The sequence below is a fragment of the Rhinoraja longicauda genome, chromosome 27 (genome assembly GCF_053455715.1).
Source record: "Rhinoraja longicauda isolate Sanriku21f chromosome 27, sRhiLon1.1, whole genome shotgun sequence".
Lineage (NCBI taxonomy): Eukaryota > Metazoa > Chordata > Chondrichthyes > Rajiformes > Arhynchobatidae > Rhinoraja > Rhinoraja longicauda.
Window position 1 is genome coordinate 18,900,044 of NC_135979.1, and position 22,783 is coordinate 18,922,826.

General features: G+C 44.6%; 1 protein-coding gene across 3 annotated transcripts; it reads left to right on the plus strand.

Moving 5' to 3' along the window:
- Positions 1-266: 266 nt before the first annotated feature.
- On the plus strand, positions 267-21,254 carry LOC144606710 (interferon alpha-inducible protein 27-like protein 2A). Of its 3 annotated transcripts, none has more exons than XM_078423022.1 (4): positions 267-331; positions 10,214-10,257; positions 17,065-17,226; positions 21,077-21,254. In XM_078423022.1, exons 2-4 carry the CDS (start codon positions 10,218-10,220, stop codon positions 21,172-21,174), a joined length of 300 nt encoding a protein of 99 aa, XP_078279148.1. In that variant the 5' UTR covers positions 267-331; positions 10,214-10,217; the 3' UTR covers positions 21,175-21,254. The 3 variants fall into 3 exon arrangements, with proteins under 3 accessions (XP_078279148.1, XP_078279147.1, XP_078279146.1); XM_078423021.1 differs by lacking the exon at positions 267-331 and adding an exon at positions 3,284-3,365; XM_078423020.1 differs by lacking the exon at positions 267-331 and adding an exon at positions 6,278-6,372.
- Positions 21,255-22,783: the final 1,529 nt, after the last annotated feature.

Here is a 22,783-nt window from a genome sequence, read left to right on the forward strand (position 1 = left end):
GCAAGAGTATAAATGAATGCATCGCTAATATCACATGAGATCTGAGGAAATGAAACTGAAGAAAATAAAAACAAATTAATTTAAAGTATATACTGAATAAACAGAACTTTAATAAGAGTTAAACATGGATATTTAATGCTATATGATATCTGCAAATATAGTTTACTGGGAGATGCACATTATTCAAGGAATTGCTTTAAATCTTGGATAATTGCCTCGTTTAATGACTACTAACCTTAGGACCCGGAAGAGGTCTGCGAAATATATTACGTTCTTCCGTGAGTGAGAGAATCAGTTTGCAAGCGATAACATAAACAAAAGGAGCAATCAGGTGATGTAGAAATATTTAAAATAAGGTCGTTGCAATTATGGTGGAGGTTTTGCTAATAGCTTGCTGATAAATGAGCTTTTTTTTAAACAAGATTCAAGCATCCATTTTAACTTGTGTAGGAAGGAATTGCAGATGCTGGTTTAAACCGAAGAGAGACATAAAAAGCTGGAGTAACTCAGCGGGACGGGCAGCATCTCTGGAGAAGGAATGGGTCTGAAGAAGGGACTCGACCCAAAGCCTCACCCATTCCTTCTCTCCAGAGATGCTGCCTGTCCCGCTGAGTTACTCCAGCATTTTGTGTCTATATTTCATTTTTACTTGTCGGGGCAGGAAAGGGGATTGGGAGCAGTGGGGTGGGGTGGGGGTTGTCATGTGTTGTGGTCAGACATTGACAAGGGAGATAATTCAACTTGAATATCTGGGCAAGTTTGTAGGGATGAATGAAGGAGACAAGGCACTCCGGGCGGGGCTAAAGCAGGTCTGATGCGGAATTCCCGAGTCCGCAGACAGTCTCGCAAGGTTATAACGGTGAATGCCGAAAAAGTTGTCGCATCGCCATTAACCAGTGCAAAAGCCGGACAAGCGAGCGGCTGATTCCGCTGGAACGCCTCGTAGGTCGGCAGTGGAGGATGAAATGGCAGACGGGCGCGGCCATTTTCAGCTGAGCCCCCGGTGTGTTCTGCCGGCAGCCGGAGAAATGGTTCACACCGGACCATAAAGTGAGCAGATATCAGAAATTGCATCTCTCCCTGGGCCGAGATCGTACGTTTCAGAGACGTTTGGGTCGAGTCCCTTCTTCAAACCATTCCTTCTCTCCAGAGATGCTGCCTGTCCCGCTGAGTTACTCCAGCTTTTTGTGTTTATATTTCATTTTTACTTGTTGGGGCAGGAAAGGGATTGGGAGCAGTGGGGTGGGGGGGTTGTCATGTGTTGTGGTCAGACATTGACAAGGGAGATAATTCAACTTGAATATCTGGGCAAGTTTGTAGGGATGAATAAAGGAGACAAGGCACTCCGGGGCGGGGAGACCAGGTCTGATGCGGAATTCCCGAGTCCGCTGACAGTCTCGCAAGGTTATAATGGTGAATGGCGAAAAAGTTGTCGCATCGCCATTTATCAGGGCTGGAAAGCCTTGTAGGTCGGCGGTGGAGGATGAAATGGCAGATGGGCGCGGCCACTTTCAGCTGAGCCCCCCGGTGTTTTCTGCCGGCAGCCGGAGAAATGGTTCAAATCGTCCGGCACACCGGACCGTAAAGTGAGCAGATATCAGAAATTGCATCTCTCCCTGGGCCGTGATCGTACGTTTCAGAGACTCGGTTAGCTGTAAGATAGCACCGTTCCAAAAGAGGTTACACTGTACTCGCCTGCAATGTGGTTTATTTAGCTGGGGGGAGAGCGCACACAGGAACGATCCCAGGAGTGAGTGGGCCAACAACTTGTTTTGTTAGTGTTGTCGTCCTTTCGATTGATCCTGAAGCAGATCCCACTTCTGACACCATGTTTTGTTAGTGTGTTTCCTTTCTGTAACCTGCTACATTATAGCTACACAACTAATTAACAGAGGCTTTACACTCGAGTCTTGGGTTCAGCCATTTTAATTCAGGATCACTCTGGCTACAGCCTCATGGGTAATATATCCCCGGTACTGCACCACCGGGTGCGCTATTCCCATAACACAACTGATGAGCGTTTGTTGGCACTGGGCCTGTACTCGCTGGAGTTTAGAAGGATGGGGGGGGGGGGGGGGGGGGGGGGCACCTCATTGAAACTTGCCGGATAGTGAAAGGCTTGGATACAGTGGGTGTGGAGGAGAGGATGTTTCCACTAGTGGGAGAGTCTAGGACAAGAGGTCCTATCCTCAAAAGTAAAGGACGTTCCTTCAGCAAAGGAAATGAGGAATTTCTTTAGTCAGAGGGTGGTGAATCTGTGGAATTCTTTGCCACAGAAGGCTGTGCAGGCCAAGTCTATGGATATTTTTAAGGCAGAGATAGATAGATTCTTGGTTACTACAGGTGTCAGAGGTTAGGGGGAGAAGGCAGGAGAATGGGGTAAGGAGGGAGCGATAGATCGGCCACGATTGAAAGGTGGAGTAGACTTGATGGGCTGAATGGCCTAATTCTGCTCCTATCACTTATACCAAGCATTTTACTGTATCTCCCGACAAGTGACAGTAAATAAACTAAACTAAAAATGAAATTCATGAGGACAATAAATTATTTTGGGAAAAGGAGATGGAAAAACAATCTCAGCAACTTAATAGCTCTGTTACTTTATGATAATAGCTTCTCCTCAGCCCAATATCCTGCCCATTATCTGGTTCACTGATTACCCTCTAGGCCCTGCCTCAACCTCCTCCCCTCCCCAACCCCCATATGACTATCTATTCATCATCCCCCTCACCTCACCCGGTTACACCTATTGCCTGTCAGCCCGTCTCACCCCTCCCTCATTGGCCTGATGCAGAGTCTCGATCCAAATCATCATCCATCCTCTGCCTCCACAGATGCTGCTTGACCTGCTGAGTTCCTCTAACAGGGACCTGTCTTTTACACCAGGTTACTACATCTGTAGTCTTTTATGTTGACAATAAATGACCACACAGATTCTGTTTCAGGCTGGAGAGAAACGATTAAAATTGTTCCCAGCCCAGCATCTTCGGAGCGTTTAAAAATGTTGTGCTATTGACCAATTTACTTTGCATTCGCAAGAGTATAAATGAATGCATCGCTAATATCACATGAGATCTGAGGAAATGAAACTGAAGAAAATAAAAACAAATTAATTTAAAGTATATACTGAATAAACAGAACTTTAATAAGAGTTAAACATGGATATTTAATGCTATATGATATCTGCAAATATAGTTTACTGGGAGATGCACATTATTCAAGGAATTGCTTTAAATCTTGAATAATTGCCTCGTTTAATAACTACTAACCTTATGACCCGGAAGAGGCTTGCGAAATATATTACGTTCTTCCGTGAGTGAGAGAATCATTTTGCAAGCGATAACATAAACAAAAGGAGCAATCAGGTGATGTAGAAATATTTAAAATAAGGTCGTTGCAATTATGGTGGAGGTTTTGTTAATAGCTTGCTGATAAATGAGCTTTTTTTTAAACAAGATTCAAGCATCCATTTTAACTTGTGTAGGAAGGAATTGCAGATGCTGGTTTAAACCGAAGAGAGACATAAAAAGCTGGAGTAACTCAGCGGGACGGGCAGCATCTCTGGAGAGAATGAATGGGTCTGAAGAAGGGACTCGACCCAAAGCCTCACCCATTCCTTCTCTCCAGAGATGCTGCCTGTCCCGCTGAGTTACTCCAGCATTTTGTGTCTATATTTCATTTTTACTTGTCGGGGCAGGAAAGGGGATTGGGAGCAGTGGGGTGGGGTGGGGGTTGTCATGTGTTGTGGTCAGACATTGACAAGGGAGATAATTCAACTTGAATATCTGGGCAAGTTTGTAGGGATGAATGAAGGAGACAAGGCACTCCGGGGCGGGGCTAAAGCAGGTCTGATGCGGAATTCCCGAGTCCGCAGACAGTCTCGCAAGGTTATAACGGTGAATGGCGAAAAAGTTGTCGCATCGCCATTTATCAGTGCAAAAGCTGGACCAGCGAGCGGCTGATTCCGCTGGAACACCTCGTAGGTCGGCGGTAGAGGATGAAATGGCAGACGGGCGCGGCCACTTTCAGCTGAGCCCCCGGTGTGTTCTGCCGGCAGCCGGAGAAATGGTTCACACCGGACCGTAAAGTGAGCAGATATCAGAAATTGCATCTCTCCCTGGGCCGAGATCGTACGTTTCAGAGACGTTTGGGTCGAGTCCCTTCTTCAAACCATTCCTTCTCTCCAGAGATGCTGCCTGTCCCGCTGAGTTACTCCAGCTTTTTGTGTCTATATTTCATTTTTACTTGTCGGGGCAGGAAAGGGATTGGGAGCAGTGGGGGGGTGGGGGTTGTCATGTGTTGTGGTCAGACATTGACAAGGGAGATCATTCAACTTGAATATCTGGGCAAGTTTGTAGGGATGAATAAAGGAGACAAGGCACTCCGGGGCGGGGAGACCAGGTCTGATGCGGAATTCCCGAGTCCGCTGACAGTCTCGCAAGGTTATAATGGTGAATGGCGAAAAAGTTGTCGCATCGCCATTTATCAGGGCTGGAAAGCCTTGTAGGTCGGCGGTGGAGGATGAAATGGCAGATGGGCGCGGCCACTTTCAGCTGAGCCCCCCGGTGTGTTCTGCCGGCAGCCGGAGAAATGGTTCAAATCGTCCGGCACACCGGACCGTAAAGTGAGCAGATATCAGAAATTGCATCTCTCCCAGGGCCGAGATCATACGTTTCAGAGACTCGGTTAGCTGTAAGTTAGCACCGGTCCAAAAGAGGTTACACTGTACTCGCCTGCAATGTGGTTTATTTAGCTGGGGGGAGAGCGCACACAGGAACGATCCCAGGAGTGAGTGGGTCAACAACTTGTTTTGTTAGTGTTGTCGTCCTTTCGATTGATCCTGAAGCAGATCCCACTTCTGACACCATGTTTTGTTAGTGTGTTTCCTTTCTGTAACCTGCTACATTACAGCTACACAACTAATTAACAGAGGCTTTACACTCGAGTCTTGGGTTCAGCCATTTTAATTCAGGATCACTCTGGCTACAGCCTCATGGGTAATATATCCCCGGTACTGCACCACCGGGTGCGCTATTCCCATAACACAACTTATGAGTGTTTGTTGGCACTGGGCCTGTACTCGCTGGAGTTTAGAAGGATGGGGGGGGGGGGGGGGCACCTCATTGAAACTTGCCGGATAGTGAAAGGCTTGGATACAGTGGGTGTGGAGGAGAGGATGTTTCCACTAGTGGGAGAGTCTAGGACAAGAGGTCCTATCCTCAAAAGTAAAGGACGTTCCTTCAGCAAAGGAAATGAGGAATTTATTTAGTCAGAGGGTGGTGAATCTGTGGAATTCTTTGCCACAGAAGGCTGTGCAGGCCAAGTCTATGGATATTTTTAAGGCAGAGATAGATAGATTCTTGGTTACTACAGGTGTCAGAGGTTAGGGGGAGAAGGCAGGAGAATGGGGTAAGGAGGGAGCGATAGATCGGCCACGATTGAAAGGTGGAGTAGACTTGATGGGCTGAATGGCCTAATTCTGCTCCTATCACTTATACCAAGCATTTTACTGTATCTCCCGACAAGTGACAGTAAATAAACTAAACTAAAAATGAAATTCATGAGGACAATAAATTATTTTGGGAAAAGGAGATGGAAAAACAATCTCAGCAACTTAATAGCTCTGTTACTTTATGATAATAGCTTCTCCTCAGCCCAATATCCTGCCCATTATCTGGTTCACTGATTACCCTCTAGGCCCTGCCTCAACCTCCTCCCCTCCCCAACCCCCATATGACTATCTATTCATCATCCCCCTCACCTCACCCGGTTACACCTATTGCCTGTCAGCCCGTCTCACCCCTCCCTCATTGGCCTGATGCAGAGTCTCGATCCAAATCATCATCCATCCTCTGCCTCCACAGATGCTGCTTGACCTGCTGAGTTCCTCTAACAGGGACCTGTCTTTTACACCAGGTTACTACATCTGTAGTCTTTTATGTTGACAATAAATGACCACACAGATTCTGTTTCAGGCTGGAGAGAAACGATTAAAATTGTTCCCAGCCCAGCATCTTCGGAGCGTTTAAAAATGTTGTGCTATTGACCAATTTACTTTGCATTCGCTGATGTCACATGAGATCTGAGGAAATGAAACTGAAGAAAATAAAAACAAATTAATTTAAAGTATATACTGAATAAACAGAACTTTAATAAGAGTTAAACATGGATATTTAATGCTATATGATATCTGCAAATATAGTTTACTGGGAGATGCACATTATTCAAGGAATTGCTTTAAATCTTGGATAATTGCCTCGTTTAATGACTACTAACCTTAGGACCCGGAAGAGGTCTGCGAAATATATTACGTTCTTCTGTGAGTGAGAGAATCAGTTTGCAAGCGATAACATAAACAAAAGGAGCCATCAGGTGATGTAGAAATATTTAAAATAAGGTCGTTGCAATTATGGTGGAGGTTTTGTTAATAGCTTGCTGATAAATGAGCTTTTTTTTAACAAGATTCAAGCATCCATTTTAACTTGTGTAGGAAGGAATTGCAGATGCTGGTTTAAACCGAAGAGAGACATAAAAAGCTGGAGTAACTCAGCGGGACGGGCAGCATCTCTGGAGAGAATGAATGGGTCTGAAGAAGGGACTCGACCCAAAGCCTCACCCATTCCTTCTCTCCAGAGATGCTGCCTGTCCCGCTGAGTTACTCCAGCATTTTGTGTCTATATTTCATTTTTACTTGTCGGGGCAGGAAAGGGATTGGGAGCGGTGGGGGGGGGGGGGTTGTCATGTGTTGTGGTCAGACATTGACAAGGGAGATAATTCAACTTGAATATCTGGGCAAGTTTGTAGGGATGAATAAAAGAGACAAGGCACTCCGGGGCGGGGAGACCTGGTCTGATGCGGAATTCCCGAGTCCGCTGACAGTCTCGCAAAGTTATAACGGTGAATGGCGAAAAAGTTGTCGCATCGCCATTTATCAGTGCTGGAAAGCCTTGTAGGTCGGCGGTGGAGGATGAAATGGCAGATGGGCGCGGCCACTTTCAGCTGAGCCCCCCGGTGTGTTCTGCCGGCAGCCGGAGAAATGGTTCAAATCGTCCTGCACACCGGACCGTAAAGTGATCAGATATCAGATATTTTTAAGGCAGAGATAGATAGATTCTTGGTTACTACAGATGTCAGAGGTTAGGGGGAGAAGGCAGGAGAATGGGGTAAGGAGGGAGCGATAGATCGGCCACGATTGAAAGGTGGAGTAGACTTGATGGGCTGAATGGCCTAATTCTGCTCCTATCACTTATACCAAGCATTTTACTGTATCTCCCGACAAGTGACAGTAAATAAACTAAACTAAAAATGAAATTCATGAGGACAATAAATTATTTTGGGAAAAGGAGATAGAAAAACAATCTCAGCAACATAATAGCTCTGTTACTTTATGATGTTGAGGCGAAATGATAGTAGATGGAGGGAGAGGCAAGCACAGTATTGACTCCAAACCTTCACATTTGGTCTTAGTCACCCCTACGTTTCCAGCAGCCCCCCAAAGCAGCACTGTATCGTGGCGGGGAGACTCAACGCCACTGTCAGCGGCGAGACGACGACGAGACTAAGCCTTTAGTAGATCCAGGAAACATGTTCCCAATGTTGGGGGAGTCCAGAACAAGGGGCCACAGTTTAAGAATAAGGGGTAGGCCATTTAGAACTGAGATGAGGAAAAACTTTTTCAGTCAGAGAGTTGTGAATCTGTGGAATTCTCTGCCTCAGAAGGCAGTGGAGGCCAATTCTCTGAATGCATTCAAGAGAGAGCTGGATAGAGCTCTTAAGGATAGCGGAGTCAGGGGGTATGGGGAGAAGGCAGGAACGGGGTACTGATTGGGAATGATCAGCCATGATCACATTGAATGGCGGTGCTGGCTCGAAGGGCCGAATGGCCTCCTCCTGCACCAATTGTAAAAAAAATAAAATTTTAAATACCAAATGTTCTGCTGTAATTTCAGTACAGTCCTTTTCAAGCAGTACTTTCATTACAAAGTGTTAAACATCCACTCTGACACTAAGGTTAAATCTTTACTGCAGGGAGTCAAATTCCTGTTTTATTAGTTCTTCAAACACATACATTTTTTATTACATTGTTTTACAAGTTTTTTTCTGTCCCTCAATCTAAGTTTTCTTTCCCTCTATAATTTTCTTTTTATTCTTGTATGAAATTTTCTTATACCAATTTTTTTTAACTTCCTTTGCAATCCGATTAACACTTACACAATTGTTCAATCTGATTAGTTAAATATTTACACAGTTGTTCAGTCAGGTCAAAGTGCCCGATTTGCCTTCACAGTGCCACGCAGAACATCGATAGCAAGGCAGCTTTAATTATGCTTCCGAAGAAGGGCCCCAAAACGTCACCCATTCTTTCTCTCCAGAGATGCTGCCTGTCCCGCTGAGTTACTCCAGCATTTTGAGTCTATCTTCGGTGTGAACCAGCATCAGCAGTTCCTTCCTACACAACTTTAATTAAAGGCAAATGCAATTATATTTTCGCCCACAGAGAAATTTGCAATAATAATGTAGCAATAACTAAAGGGGTTCAGTGAATGTGAAGTTTCCTTTGTGTTATGGATAGCAGGATGAAAGCCAATAGTGCAATTATCCATGATACGATACGATAGAACTTTATTTATCCCAAGAGGGGAACTTACCTGCCAACAGCCATAAAAGCACAAAATATATGAAACGTGAAATTAAAGTGACGAGTGGAAAGGATTGGGGATGTGCAAAGATTGGGGAGGGGGAGGGAGGAAGTCAGTCTCAGTCTACCCCAAGACAGAGGGGGGAGGAGTTGTACAGTTTGATAGCCACAGGGAAGAAGTATCTCCTGTGCCGTTCTGTCCTGCATCTTGGTGGAACCAGTCTGTTCTTGTAGTTGAAACTACAGTGCCCTCTATAATAAGAAAATAACTGCAGATGCTGGTACAAATCAAAGGTATTTATTCACAAAATGTTGGAGTAACTCAGCAGGTCAGGCAGCATCTTTGGAGAGAAGGAATCGGCGACGTTTCAGGTCGAGACCCTTCTTCAGACTGATGTCAGGGGGGCGGGACAAAGGAAGGATATAGGTGGAGACAGGAAGATAGAGGGAGATCTGGGAAGGGGGAGGGGAAGAGAGGGACAGAGGAACTATCTAAAGTTGGAGACTTTAATAGTGCCCTCTATAATGGAGACTTTAATAGTGCCCAAACAATAGTGCCCTCTATAATGTTTGGGACAAAGACCCATCATTTATTTATTTGCCTCGGTACTCCACAATTTGAGATTTGTAATAGAAAAAATCACGTGATTAAAGTGCACATTGACAGACTTTAATAAAGGGTATTTCTATACATTTTGGTTTCACCATGTAGAAATTACAGCAGTGTTTATGCATAGTCCCCCCCCATTTCAGGGCACCATAATGTTTGGGACACAGCAATGTCATGTAAATGAAAGTAGTCATGTTTAGTATTTTGTGGCATATCCTTTGCATGCAATGACTGCTTGAAGTCTGTGATTCATGGACATCACCATTTGGGGGAGAGGGGGAGTATTCACATGAACAAAGAGAGGTTTAGTTTCCTGATGTGTTAGCCATGATTGGGTAGTGTTGCCCTCGCCTGTGAATCAGGAGCTTGTACATTCAAGTCACACTTGAGCTTTGAATCCATTTTGAGAACTCAGTGGGGTACTGGTGATTCAATGCCAGACCTGCCATCCTTCAAATAAGAAATGAAACTAAACTTCCCTCAAGTACATATAAATAATCTCTTTGCTTTGAATCAAAGAGTGCTAGGAGAGGGAGTGGATCTTGGTGTTCGGATAAAATATACATACTCCTTATTCAGTGACATTATCTGAAGAAGGGTCTTGACCCAAAACGTCACCAATTCCTTCTCTCCGGAGATGCTGCCTGACCCACTGAATTACTCCAGCATTTTGTGTCTATCTTTGAAATTATAAGAAATTATATGTTTGTGACCACATTATTGTTTGTTGATGAGCACATGTTTTTGTGTATGATTACCTTGCATGATAAATGACAACAGTGGGACAACATAAGCGGGATAACATAGAACTTATGTGAGGTGGGTGATCGATGGTCGGCATGGGCTGAAGGTCCGTTTACATGGTGTATCTCTTGGAAACATTTTTTACCTTTAAGCTGTTTTCTGAAGTGCGCAAATACAACTTCAAGGCAGGATTTTTAAATTGGTTATTTTTCTCCTCACAGCAACATGGTTCTACCAAACGTTCTTCTCATGGGCGCTGGTGCTGGTGAGTGGAATCAATAAATAAACATTGTGGGAGCGGATAGGGTTGGCATATTCATTGGTTTGGAACAGCTGACACTCGTAGAGCAGTTCCAGCCACAACTGCACTAGGAGGTAGATCCTCCTATTTCTGAGGTCCGGGGGAAATGGGTGAAATCCTTTACCGTTTCGGAACAAAAACGTCTTGCCCTTTGTCGGAGGATGCTCTCTTCTTTCTGCAGTTCAGGATTGGCAGGAATATTTGGCAGAACTAGATTACTGAATGTCCAGAGGCCTCTGGCTGAGTGGGAGCCCAGGAAGGAACAAGTTCTTGGGCCTGATTTGGAACTTTGGAGGGGACGGGGAATGTGGGGATGGGATTACATGAAGGGGTAGTTAGTTTAGTTTAGAGATACATCACGGAAACAGGCCTTCCGGGATGGCGGGATTGTCATATGAGGAAAGATTGGAAAGACTGGGCTTGTATTCAGTGAATTTATAAGGATGAGAGGGAATCTGAGAGAAACATATAAAATTATAAAAGGACTGGACAAGCTAGATGCAGAAAAAATGCTCCCAATGTTGGGGGAGTCCAGAACCAAGGGCCACAGTCTAAGAATAAAGGTGAGGCCATTTAAAACTGAGGTGGAAAAAAAAAATTCACCCAGAGAGTTGTGAATTTGTGGAATTCTCTGCCATAGAAGTCAGTGGAGGCCAATTCACTGGATAAATTTAAAAGAGAGTTAGATACAGCTCTAGGGACTAGCGGAATCAAGGGGTATGGGCAGGCATGGTTACTGATTGTGGATGTTCAGCCATTATCACAATGAATGGCAGTGCTAGCTTGAAGGGCCGAATGGCTGAGAGACGACTGTGGGGCCTACATTGTTTCCATTGATAGAGGGGCGGATTTATCAGGAAAATGGAGCAGCTGAAGCCCCCTAGGCAAATGAATTTTGAGGCAAGGGACCTGCCAATGGAGTGGAGACAATGGAGGGAAGAGTTTGAGCTCTATGTTGATTTGAGCATGGAAGGGAAGGAGGACAAGACAATGAGGAAACTGCTAATGTACCTAGTTGGACCGCAAGGGAGAGAGCTCTACCAGATGCTCGAGACACGGACGCCGGAGGGCAACGTACAAGAGTTTACGCTAGCGCAGGCACTCGATGCTTTCGAAAAGCATTGTCAACCCGTGAGGAACGAGATCGTCGACAGGTATAGATTCTTTATGCGGAGCCAAGAGAGAGGGGAGACTTTTGATTAGTTTTTAATAGAACTGAAGCTCTTGGCAGCTCATTGCGGTTTCAGAGAGTTGAAGGATTCACTGATACGTGATAGAATAATATGTGGCGTAAGGGATGACATGCTGCGGGAAAGACTTCTCCGAGAAACCTCACTTGACTTAGAAAAGAGTGTGAAGGCATGCCAGGCTTCGGTGCTGGCCAAGGCCAGAGTTGATGTCCTGGTAGGGGACCAGCGACAAGATGTCTGTGCAGTGAGGCAGGAAGGGAAATAATACCAGCCAACCATAGAGTGCAAATACTGTGGATACAAACATGAGAGAAAGAAGGAGAAATGTCCAGCATATGGCAGGGAGTGTTTCAAATGCCATCAGAAAGATCATTTCGCCTCACAATGCAGGGAAAAGCAGGGGCAGCAGAAGAAAGAAAAGAAAGGGAAAAAACCTGTGCATGCAGTGGTGGAAGTGGAGAGTTCCAGTGATGAGGATGATGACAGTCAAGAGGTTGATGAAATTCACACAATGGAACTGCAACCAGAAGCAGGAAAAGCAGAAAGTGTGCACAGGGTTGAGGAGACTCAATTCCCAAAGAAAATCTTTGCGACCATGATGCTGAAAGGGAAGGGAGTAAAATTCCAGGTGGACAGTGGAGCCACATGTAACCATCATTCCCAAGATGTATGTAAAGGATGTGGATGAAACCAAGCAAGTATTGTCCATGTACAACAATACGACAGTGGTGCCTCTTGGGAAAAGCAAAATGAGACTGGTAAACCCAAAGAATGGAAAGAAATACTGAATGGAAAGTAGTCCTGGAGGAAGACTGCATTCCAATCCTGGGAAGCTGGGCAGCCCAGCAGATGGGGCTCATCTCAGTTTGTACAGAGAACATAATGACACTGAGTGGCAGTGAAATCCCTCTGACCAAGGAAAGATTGATAGCGGAGTATGCTGATGTGTTTGAAGGGACAGGTAAATTTGAGGGCAAGTACCATCTGCTGGTAGCTGACAGCATAACGCCGGTGATCCACCCACCACGAAGAATCCCTGTAGCCTTACGGAGTAAGCTGAAAGAGGAGTTAGGCAGACTGACAGAAGCGGAAATAATTGCGCCAGTAGAGACCCACACACCATGGGTATCCAGCCTTGTGTGTGTAAACAAGCCCAATGGGAAGTTGAGAGTGTGTTTAGACCCGAGGGATCTGAACAAGGGGCTTAAAAGAAGTCATTACCCAATGACGACGATCGAAGATGTCCTCACCGACCTGAATGATGCCAAGGTCTTTAGCACGTTTGATGCCAAGAACGGGTTTTGGCATGTGGAACTGGATGATGAGAGTTCTCAGCTTACGACATTTAACACACCATATGGTAGATATAGGTGGAGACGCATGCCGTTTGGTCTGTCCACGGCCCCTGAGGAGTTCCAGCGACGACAGAACCAAGTGCTGGAGGGCCTGGAAGGAGTGAGGTCTGTTGCTGACGACATCCTAGTGTTTGGGAAAGGAAAAACGGCAGAGGAAGCAGAAAGAGACCATGACAGGAAGGTTAAAGCTCTGATGGAGAGATGTCGTGACCGTCACCTGAAGCTGAACATAGAGAAGGCAAAGCTGAAGGTGAAGGAAGTCACTTTCATAAGACATAGAGTCTCTGCTGCAGGACTGAAACCAGATCCAGGGAAGGTAGAAGCCGTGCTACATATGCCTAACCCAAAGGATGTCCAAGGAGTTCAGAGATTTATTGGCTTTGTTAACTACTTGAGCAAATTCCTTCCTGGATTAAGCGGTCTATGTGAACCGCTACGCAAGCTGACGCAGAAGGGTGTAGTTTGGTGGTGGGCACAGGTGCATGACAGGGCGGTGATGGACATAAAGAAGCTAGTAACTGCCGAGCCAGTACTCAGATACTATGATCCATCCAAGGAGCTGACAGTACAGGCCGACGCGTCAGAAACTGGACTTGGTGCGGCGCTGATGCAGGAGGGCCATCCAGTTGCCTATGCCAGCAGGGCCCTGACGGATGCAGAGACCAGATATGCACAAATAGAAAAAGAATTGCTGGCAGTGATGTTTGGTCTAGAGAGGTTCCATGTGTACACATATGGAAGGCCAGTGAATGTGCAGTCAGACCATAAGCCACTGGAGATAATCGCCACAAAACCACTTCATCGGGCACCAAAGAGATTGCAGAGGATGCTGGTGAGGATGCAGACCTATGATGTGACAATAAGATACAGACCAGGGAAGGAGATGCAGCTTGCAGATACGCTGAGCAGAGCATATATTCAGACTGGCAAGACTGACAAGACCATGAGAGAACTGGAGACTGTAAACCTGGCAAGGCACATCCCAATTGCACAGCCTCTGCTAAATGGCATAAGGGATGCAACAGGAGAAGATGAGACTATGCAGAAACTGCAAGAGGTGATCAAACGAGGCTGGCCAGAGAACAAGAAGGATGTTGACCCAGAGCTCATCTCCTATTTCCATGTGAGGGACGAGCTGAGTGTTGGAGATGGTCTCATATTTAGGGGAGAGAGAGTAATCATCCCGAAAGCCAGGAGACGCGACATGCTCACAAGAGTACATGATTCCCACATTGGTGTGAATGGCTGTCTAAGAAGGGCAAGAGAATGTCTGCACTGGCCCGGAATGAGTGCAGAAATCAAGGACTTCATACAAAAATGTGAGACATGTCAAGCTCAAGGGAAAGAGCAACCAAAATAAACGCTGCATTCCCATGAAATTCCAGAGAGACCATGGGCGAAGGTGGGTGCAGATTTGTTCCACTTGGATGAAAGGAAATATTTGATCACTGTGGACTATTTCTCAGGATATTGGGAAATAGACTATCTAGAGAAAACACTGGCAGTGAATGTCATCCATAAAATGAAAGGCCAGTTCGCAAGATATGGAATACCAGATCAGCTCATCACAGATAATGGGCCACAGTTCACATCTGAGGAGTTCAAGAGTTTTACCAAGAAGTGGCAGTTTGAACATCACCCTATTGTCCACAGAGTAATGGAAAGGCGGAGAGCAGTGTGAAAGTTGCGAAGTCATTGCTGAGGAAGGCTAAGGCTGCCGGAGCTGACCCTTACCTGAGCCTACTAGCTTTTCGCAACACACCCAACACCTGGCATGAGTAGCAGTCCAGTTCAAAGATTGATGAACAGACGTACCAGGACCATTCTACCGACTACTCATAGGCTGCTCAAACCTGAAATTCCGAAAAAAGTAAGAGATGAGTTGAGAGCAGCTAGAGACAGACAAGCAGACTACTACAACAGAGGATCTCAAGATCTGATTCCCCTGAAAGCTGGCGATCCAGTTCGAGTGAAGCCGACCGATAATCGACATCAGTCCTGGAGGAAGGCTGTGGTTGTAGGCCGTGTTGCGCAACCCAGATCTTATGAAGTCAGAACCGAGGACGGCGTCATCAATCGTCGGAATCGGCGCCATCTGAGGAAGACCAACTAGCCATTTCATCGCGTTGATGTTGACCTAGATGACCTGGTGACGTTGCCTGAACCGGAGCGAGAAAATCGACCTATGAGCCGACCACCGGTCCCCAGGGAGCATCAAACCCTGACAACAAGATCTGGTAGATGCGTTCGAAAACCACGCTATCTGCAGGATTATGTGCCCACATAAGGATAGGGCCTGTACATGTAGTTGAATATAGATGTAAAGGATATTAGGTTATGTTTAAAAAGTTAATGTTATATTTTTGGTTATAGTTTGATATGCATTGTTTTATGTAGAAGTAGTGGTAATGGCTAATAAAACTGAATAAATTAAAAGGGAAAGGGAATGAGGAACCAGACATGTGTTGTTCAAAGTTTAGATAATTCCGAGCACTGAACTAAGATGCCATGGAAGAATTTAATTTATGGCTATACATGTAAAGTTCCTGTACATATCTGTTTTGTAAATAAAGGGGGATGTTATGGGAATAGCGCACCCGGTGGTGCAGTACCGGGGATATATTACCCATGAGGCTGTAGCCAGAGTGATCCTGAATTAAAATGGCTGAACCCAAGACTCGAGTGTAAAGCCTCTGTTAATTAGTTGTGTAGCTGTACTGTAGCAGGTTACAGAAAGGAAACACACTAACAAAACACTCCTGCACCTATTTTCTATGTTTCAATTCAAAATAGAATATCATCGTTTACTATTGGTAAAGATAATATTTCCCATCTAATGACTCATCTGTCAATAATCTGTCCATTCTATCTTGACTGAGATTCTGTTACATTCATACTTTTATATAAATTATTTCAGCGCAATTAAGTTTGTTGCATGGCCCGAATTATGGCTGATTATTTGCAAAGCTTGCCCAGCATTAAGCAGGATTTCTCTTCTAACTTGAAGGCCAAAAACATTTAACAAAGCCTATTATACGGTCAGATACCATAAGTATTCGAAATTATTTACGATATTGTGTGTGACTACTAATGGTTTAATAGGGTGGGCAGCACTGTGTTGTGACTACTAAAGCTGCTGCCTCACAGCTGCAGTGTCCTGGGTTCAGTCCTGATCTCCTGCCTTTATGGAGTTTGTCCATTCTTCCAACGTAGGTTTCCTCCAGGCACGGTAGTTTCTCCCACATCACCAAAGGCATGCAGGTTGGTGACTTAGTCAGAGGATGGTGCATCTGTGGAATTCATTGCCATAGAAGGCTGTGGAGGCCAAGTCAATGGATATTTTTTAAGGCAGAGATAGATAGATTCTTGATCAGTGTGGGTGTCAGGTTATGGGGAGAAGGCAGGAGAATGAGGTTAGAAGGGAAGGATAGATCAGCCATGATTGAATGTGCCGAATGGCCTAATTCTGCTCCTATCTCTTATGAACTAATGAGTTGGCCATTATCATTTGCCCCTCACCTGTAGTTGAGTGGTACCTGAAGAGAGTAGATACAAATGTGTGGGAAAATAAAATGAGACTAAATGAGATTAGTGCAAGTGGATACTTATTAGTCTGGGTGGGCCGAAGAGTCAGAGTTTTATGACTCTGATACCCTAATTCCATATTTTCTTTTTTTGATTGTTGTTCGGAGAGATGTCACCCTTTCTCCTCAGTGTCTGTACCACACAGTTTCTTGCTACTTATTGGATCAGGTTTCATTAGAGGCTGTGCTGAGCCGAGGGAGGAGTTCCTGTAAGATACTAAGATGAGAGATTAGATGTGCTGTCTATGTGCTCCTTCGGCTTTATGCCAGCTACAACTCATGCCCATCGAACAGCCCCTTTGATTTGGTAGCCAGGTGATCACTAAAACGTAGCATTGTGGCAAAGAGGCGTGGGTAGTGAAGAAGGGTCTCGACCCGAAACGTCGCCCATTCCTTCTCTGCAGAGATGTGGCCTGTCCCGCTGAGTTACTACAGCATTTTGTGTCTACCTTCAGTGTAAACCAGAAGTTCCTTCCTACACAGTGGATAGTGCATGTTGGGTGAAGTGCCATCTGGCCCATCATTAAATTGCCTGACTGTACCTTTCATAGACTGTACCGCCTAAATCCCCGTGTGTTCTCGGTTTGTGCTAAGCTCCTGTTTTAATGTACTCTGATCAAATGGCGATGTTTCTTCTTTCAGTCTCTTTCATTGCTGGAGTCCCTCTCGCTTTGTGGGCAGTGGGCTTCACCGCCCCTGGGGTAGCGGCCGGTTCCATCGCTGCAAAGATGATGGGAACCGCAGCTGTTGCCAATGGAGGAGGCGTTGCAGCCGGAAGCTTGGTGGCCGTTCTTCAATCAGCTGGTAAGAGAAATGAGCATTTCTTAATCTTCCTTGCTTAAATCTTTTGTGTTGAACATTGGTGTGGAATAACTTTTTACATTAAATATTCAACGGTTTAAAAAATGGTTTCAACAAAAGCTTTTCATTGTACCTCGGTACACGCGACAATAAACGAAACTAAAATGTATCCCGTGCAAATAATATAATTGTGCTACATTTTATTTTCAACAGTGTGCAAATATAATCTGTTTTGGCTTTTCTGTAAATGAAAATAAAGAATTCAAAAATTATAGGAGCAGAATGAGGCCATTTGGCCCATCAAGTCTACTCTGCCATTTAATCATGGCTGATCCGTCTTTCCCTCTCAACCCCATTCTCCTGCCTTCTCCCCTTAATTCCTGACACCTGTACTAATCAAGAGTCTGTCAATTTCCGCTTGAAAAATATCTGTTGACTTGGCCTACACAGGCATCTGTAGCAATAAATTCCACAGATTCGTCACCCTCCAACGAAAGATATTTCTCCTCATTTCCTTTCTAAGCATATGTCCTTTTATTCTAAGGCAAAGGCCTCTGGTCCTAGACTCTCCCACTAGTAGAAACATCCTCTCCACATCCACTCTATCCAGACCTTTCACTATTCGGTAAGTTTCAATGAGGCCCCCCCTCATCCTTCTAAACTCCAGAGAGTACTGGCCCAATACCATCAAACGCTCATATGTTAACCCAATAGCTCCTGGGATCATTTTCATATGCCTCCACTGGACCCTCTCCAAGACCAACACATCCTTCCTCAGATGTTAGGCTCCAAACTTCTCACAATACTCCAAATGCGGTCTGACCTGTACTTTATAAAGCCTCAGCAAAGTTAAGCTCATTGCAAATTATCTTTTTGGAATCCTGCACCTAATCTGTAAGGCCCTCTGTAATGGCAGTTTCTATACCTTCTCAAAGTCCAACTTCGATAGCCATTACTTCTCGGGGATGGAATGGAGGTATAGCTTACGCACACACCGCCCTCTGAGATAACAAAAACAAATCTTCCAAATGCTCTTATGAAAGTTTCATATTGTAAAGGATCACCATCACATTTAGGAATTTCCATTGGGGGTAAGGTGACAGAATTTTTTTGTTGAACCATGAGCTCGCTGATTCCTTACCAATTCGTAGAATTCATTTTGAGATCCCTGGCTTAGTGTAGATCGATCCGGATAAATGTTGTCACAAGTCCCATAATCAGTTGTTTGTCTCTGGCTGGGTGCAGGTAGCTGGTGAACAGGCCTCTGAGAAGAGTACTGGGTTGGCTCATTTCGAGCCATAACAGACATCCCAAAGGTAGGTTGCTTCGGCCTAGCACCCGGTTGCTTTGGTGAAGTTTTGTCGGCCATCCACTTACTCAGTGCCAGTTTGGCGTCACAAGACCGCACTGGCTCTGGCTGTGGGTTGACTTTAGCTGCTGTTTCCAGCTTAGTAGCTCCTTCTTGGATTAAGGAACTCTTCTTCTGAGATACTCTCGAGCCACATTTTGATCTTTGGCCTTCCAGTAACCTTGCCCCTGCAGCTGCCAGCTTCGTGGCTATTTCCAACCGTTCCTTCTCTCTCTTCAGCTTGGCTTCTCGTTCCTCAATCTCATATTTTTTCTCTAAGGCGGCAGCTTCTAGCGAGAGAGCAGCCATTTCAGCTTCAGCTTCCATCTGAGCAGAGACCCTCGTAGTTGAACTGGCTACAGAACCAGATTTACGTCTGGATCTTCGCGTTGAAACGTTTGAGACACTATCCTGAGGTGTAATTTCTCCTCCCACTTCAACACCTTGTTGCTTCGCACCATCTACTGTAGAGTGCAATGTTTGAGCTATGGTTTCAGGCAACCACTTCTCCATGTCAGCCATGAAACCATCAAAAAATTCCACCCTCTCTTGGAACCACTGAGTGTGCCATTCGAGTTGCTCCTTTGGTAGTTGTAAACACAGTATTGAGTGTTGTTTTTCTCCAACCTCATGGCAAAGGTTAAGTAGTTGTACAATTAGATTGTACAATGTTCGCATTCTCATCTGATTCCATTAGTTCCTTCTGATATTCAATTAATTTGATGACCTGCTTCCACAACTTGTCTCTATCCTTCTGGCATCTTTCCAGATAGGCTGCCTCTCCTGGCTCCGAAAGTTTAATGTCTCTTTTCTCATATCTTCTTGATTTTTGCTCCGCATCTCCCTCCTATGGCGGTTCTTCATGCTTACATGATGGACGATCCATGATGAATTGGTGCTTATCGCTATGTTCCAGAAACACCAATTCAAAACAGAATGAGTATTTTTTCAAAACACATCATTAATTCCAAGGCTGAGAGTCTTCGGCCAGTACCTATGGTAAACAATCGCTAGCTGAGCACCTTATCTTGTAGAAGTTCACAACATCGTTAATTCTCAAGGTCGTGCTCTGCGAGATTGGTTCTCTTATCTCCTCGTAGCACAAACAAGCTTCTTGTGTCAAGTAGTACTTCTGCAGAATCTTCTCACAGGCTTTTAAGTTTTTAAGCTTCTTAACTTAAAATTACGACTAAATGGTCGTCTACTCACGGTACCCGGTCAATGAAGTCTTCAATCTTCTAATGATCCAGGTGTAGACCATGTCAATTTGCCTTCGACCGGCAGATTCTTTGTTCCTTTGATTTCAGCTCTAATCCCTGGCAGAGATTTAGCTTCTTCTTCAATTCTACTGTTGAATCGGATTTTGCTTGTAGAACAAGTCTTTTTTAGATTCTTCTGTTCGAATAGTTTTTTGGCTCAAATTCCATTTGGAGAATTTTTTTTAATTCTAGCTCCATTCAGAGAAAAGTTTTTTACTCTAATGTAATGGCAGTTTCTATACCTTCTCAAAGTCCAACTTCGATAGCCATTACTGCTCGGGGATGGGATGGAGGTATAGCTTACTCACACACCGCACTCTGAGATAACAAAAACGAATCTTACAAACGCTGTTTCTTGATTAATTGGTCTTTATTAAAGTAGCACAAATCAAAAGAGTAATTCATAACCTTTCGTTCTTATCAACTGTTTCTCCTTCAAATAATACAGTAAAAATCGTGTAGTCGTTATCGTGTGGTCCTTGTGAGTGTGGCTGGCACGAGTGTGGCAGTCGTGAGTGTGGCTGGCGTGAGTTTGGTAAAAAACTGTATTCTCTCCACCCTCTGACCCACAATCTCTGTCGCTACGCTAGCTGCCTCCCATGCAGACACTCCCCATTACGTATCAAATCACACCCACAAGCACGCAAACTAGAAATATTAAACATAGCCATAATACAATGACAGTAAACTAAATTAAGCGTAAATGGCTCCTACCCTCAATACCCTAGAATGGAGATGTCTGTGTGTTACTCGGGATGGTTTATGCAAAATTGGCAGGGGGAAGGGAAAATGAATGCAGCAGTTATGGAGGCAGGCAAAGGTATGTAGAGGATAAATCAAACAAATCCAGTGGCGAGAGATGTAGGAAAGAAGCTGTTCCTGAACCTGGTGATGTGTGACTTCAGGCTCTGTACCTCCTGCCCAGGCATGGCTTGGATGGTGGAGATCCTTAATGATAGATGCTGCCTTCTTGAGTTCGCACAAGGTGGCATTGTACCTATGCTGCTCAGGAACAAGGTGTCAATTGTTAATAATTTCAGGGTGTCTCAGATTGTTTGTGTTATGTTCCGGACGGCATAATGAAGAAGTAGACTCACACGTTAGTTGCCTGCATCGCGCCAGCCTATCTATTACCCAGCATTCCATGCTTATATTGAACACCAACTCATTAACATAGCACATGAATATGTATGAATACATTACAGTTTGCAGTTTATTCTTATTTGTTTTTCCTTTTTCTTTATAGGAACAGGACTGTCTGTCATTGCTAATGTAGCACTTGGGGCTGGAGGTGCTGGTACCGGTGCATTGCTAGATTACTTCAGAAAATCACCTAAGGACTGAAGATAAATTACCATTCTTCGTAAACTCTGAATATGAACCAAAATGTAATTGAATGTTAATAAAACTTGCATTGACTCATCTGTAACTATTCAGGCTGCTTACTTTGATAGAAAACATAACATTTTGAGAGGTCCTGATGTTTCTCCTCATAAGGGGGTTGCTAGAACTGAGGGGCATAATTTCCAAACAATGGGTCACCCATTTCAGGTGAAAATGAGGAAAGATGGCTTCTCTCAGATGGCTGGTAATGTTTGTGGACGTTGAATCACTGAAGCCAGAGAGAGACAGGTCTTTAGGCTAGGGTGGACTGAAGGGTTATGGGCAACAGGCGGGAAGACGGGGCCAGATCACCACTGATCTCGTGAATGACATAGAAGTTCAGGGCATTATGTGCTTTATACCTACTCCCATTTGCTGTGTCGGAAAGAACTGCAGGTGCTGGTTTAAACTGGAGATAGACATAAAAAGCTGGAGTAACTCAGCAGGCCGGAAGACTTTGGAGGTTTGAAGATGGGTCTCGACCCAAAACGTCACCTATTCAGAGATGCCGTCTGACCTGCTGAGTTACTTCAGCTTTTTATGTCTATCTTCCATTTGTCTCCCTTGTCTACCTTATAGTGCCGGAGGTTAGTCCAAGTAGCAAGATTTTATTTTCCCTGTAAACAGTCTCAAAAGTCCACATGTAAAGCATTCAGTTTTACTGATCTGAATTAATTATCTTGCTATTGTTTTCATTTACAGTTAATTTTTTGATATTATAAGCCACATTTCAATAAGCAACTTTCGAAGCATTTGGCATTGTTTCTCATGTAGAGTTTGTTTACACGCCCAATTTGACCTATTGTGGCTTGAATTAAAGATGTCAGAATTATTCTGAGGTATGTACAGTATATATTTTTTTAAAACACCAAATTCCTTTATCCATGACCGCATCTTAAATGTCCAGATTTTGGGAAGCTAAGAGCTGATTAATAATTTAATCATGTTTAACTTGAATATCCAGCCCCAATGTTGCTGGTGAAACGTTGGAGAGACTAATAATACACAAGACCCAGGCCGTTAGTGTTCAGGAGCCTAGAAATGATCATTACCAAGAGCTCTGTATCCCTTTCCAGAGCTTCTCGCCAAACACACTGTCCACAAAGAGGTGGACAATTATTAGGGTGGACAAACCACAGCCATTTCAAGGGCAGCGTGCAATGGGACTGAGACTGGCTGTGCGTGATGTATCTGATGAGGAGTGCCCTCACAACCAGCAAACCAATGCCTTGGAGATTGTGTGTGAGTTCTGGTGTTCTTGGTAAATGACTTAGTCATAGAGTCTTACAGCATGGAAACAGGCCCTTCAGCCCAACATACCCACACCCACCCACCTCCCTGCGTTTGGCTCATATCCCTCTAAACCTGTCCGATCTAAGTACCTGTCTAAATGTTTCTTAAATGTTGTGATAGTACCTGCGTCAACTACCTTCTCTGGCAGCTCGTTCCATACATCCACCACCCTTTGTGTGATAAAGATACCCGTCAGATTCCTAATAAATCTTCCCTCCCTCATCTTAAACCTGTGTCCTCTGGTTCTCGATTTCCCCCTTGATTCCTGATGTTAACC

Excerpts from the sequence above, each read along its gene's own strand:
- LOC144606710 (XM_078423022.1), top strand. The coding sequence starts at position 10,218 with ATGGTTCTACCAAACGTTCTTCTCATGGGCGCTGGTGCTG. Across the intron at positions 10,258-17,064 it reads TCTCATGGGCGCTGGTGCTG|TCTCTTTCATTGCTGGAGTC; the intron begins GTGAGTGGAATC and ends TTCTTCTTTCAG. Across the intron at positions 17,227-21,076 it reads GGCCGTTCTTCAATCAGCTG|GAACAGGACTGTCTGTCATT; the intron begins GTAAGAGAAATG and ends TTTTCTTTATAG.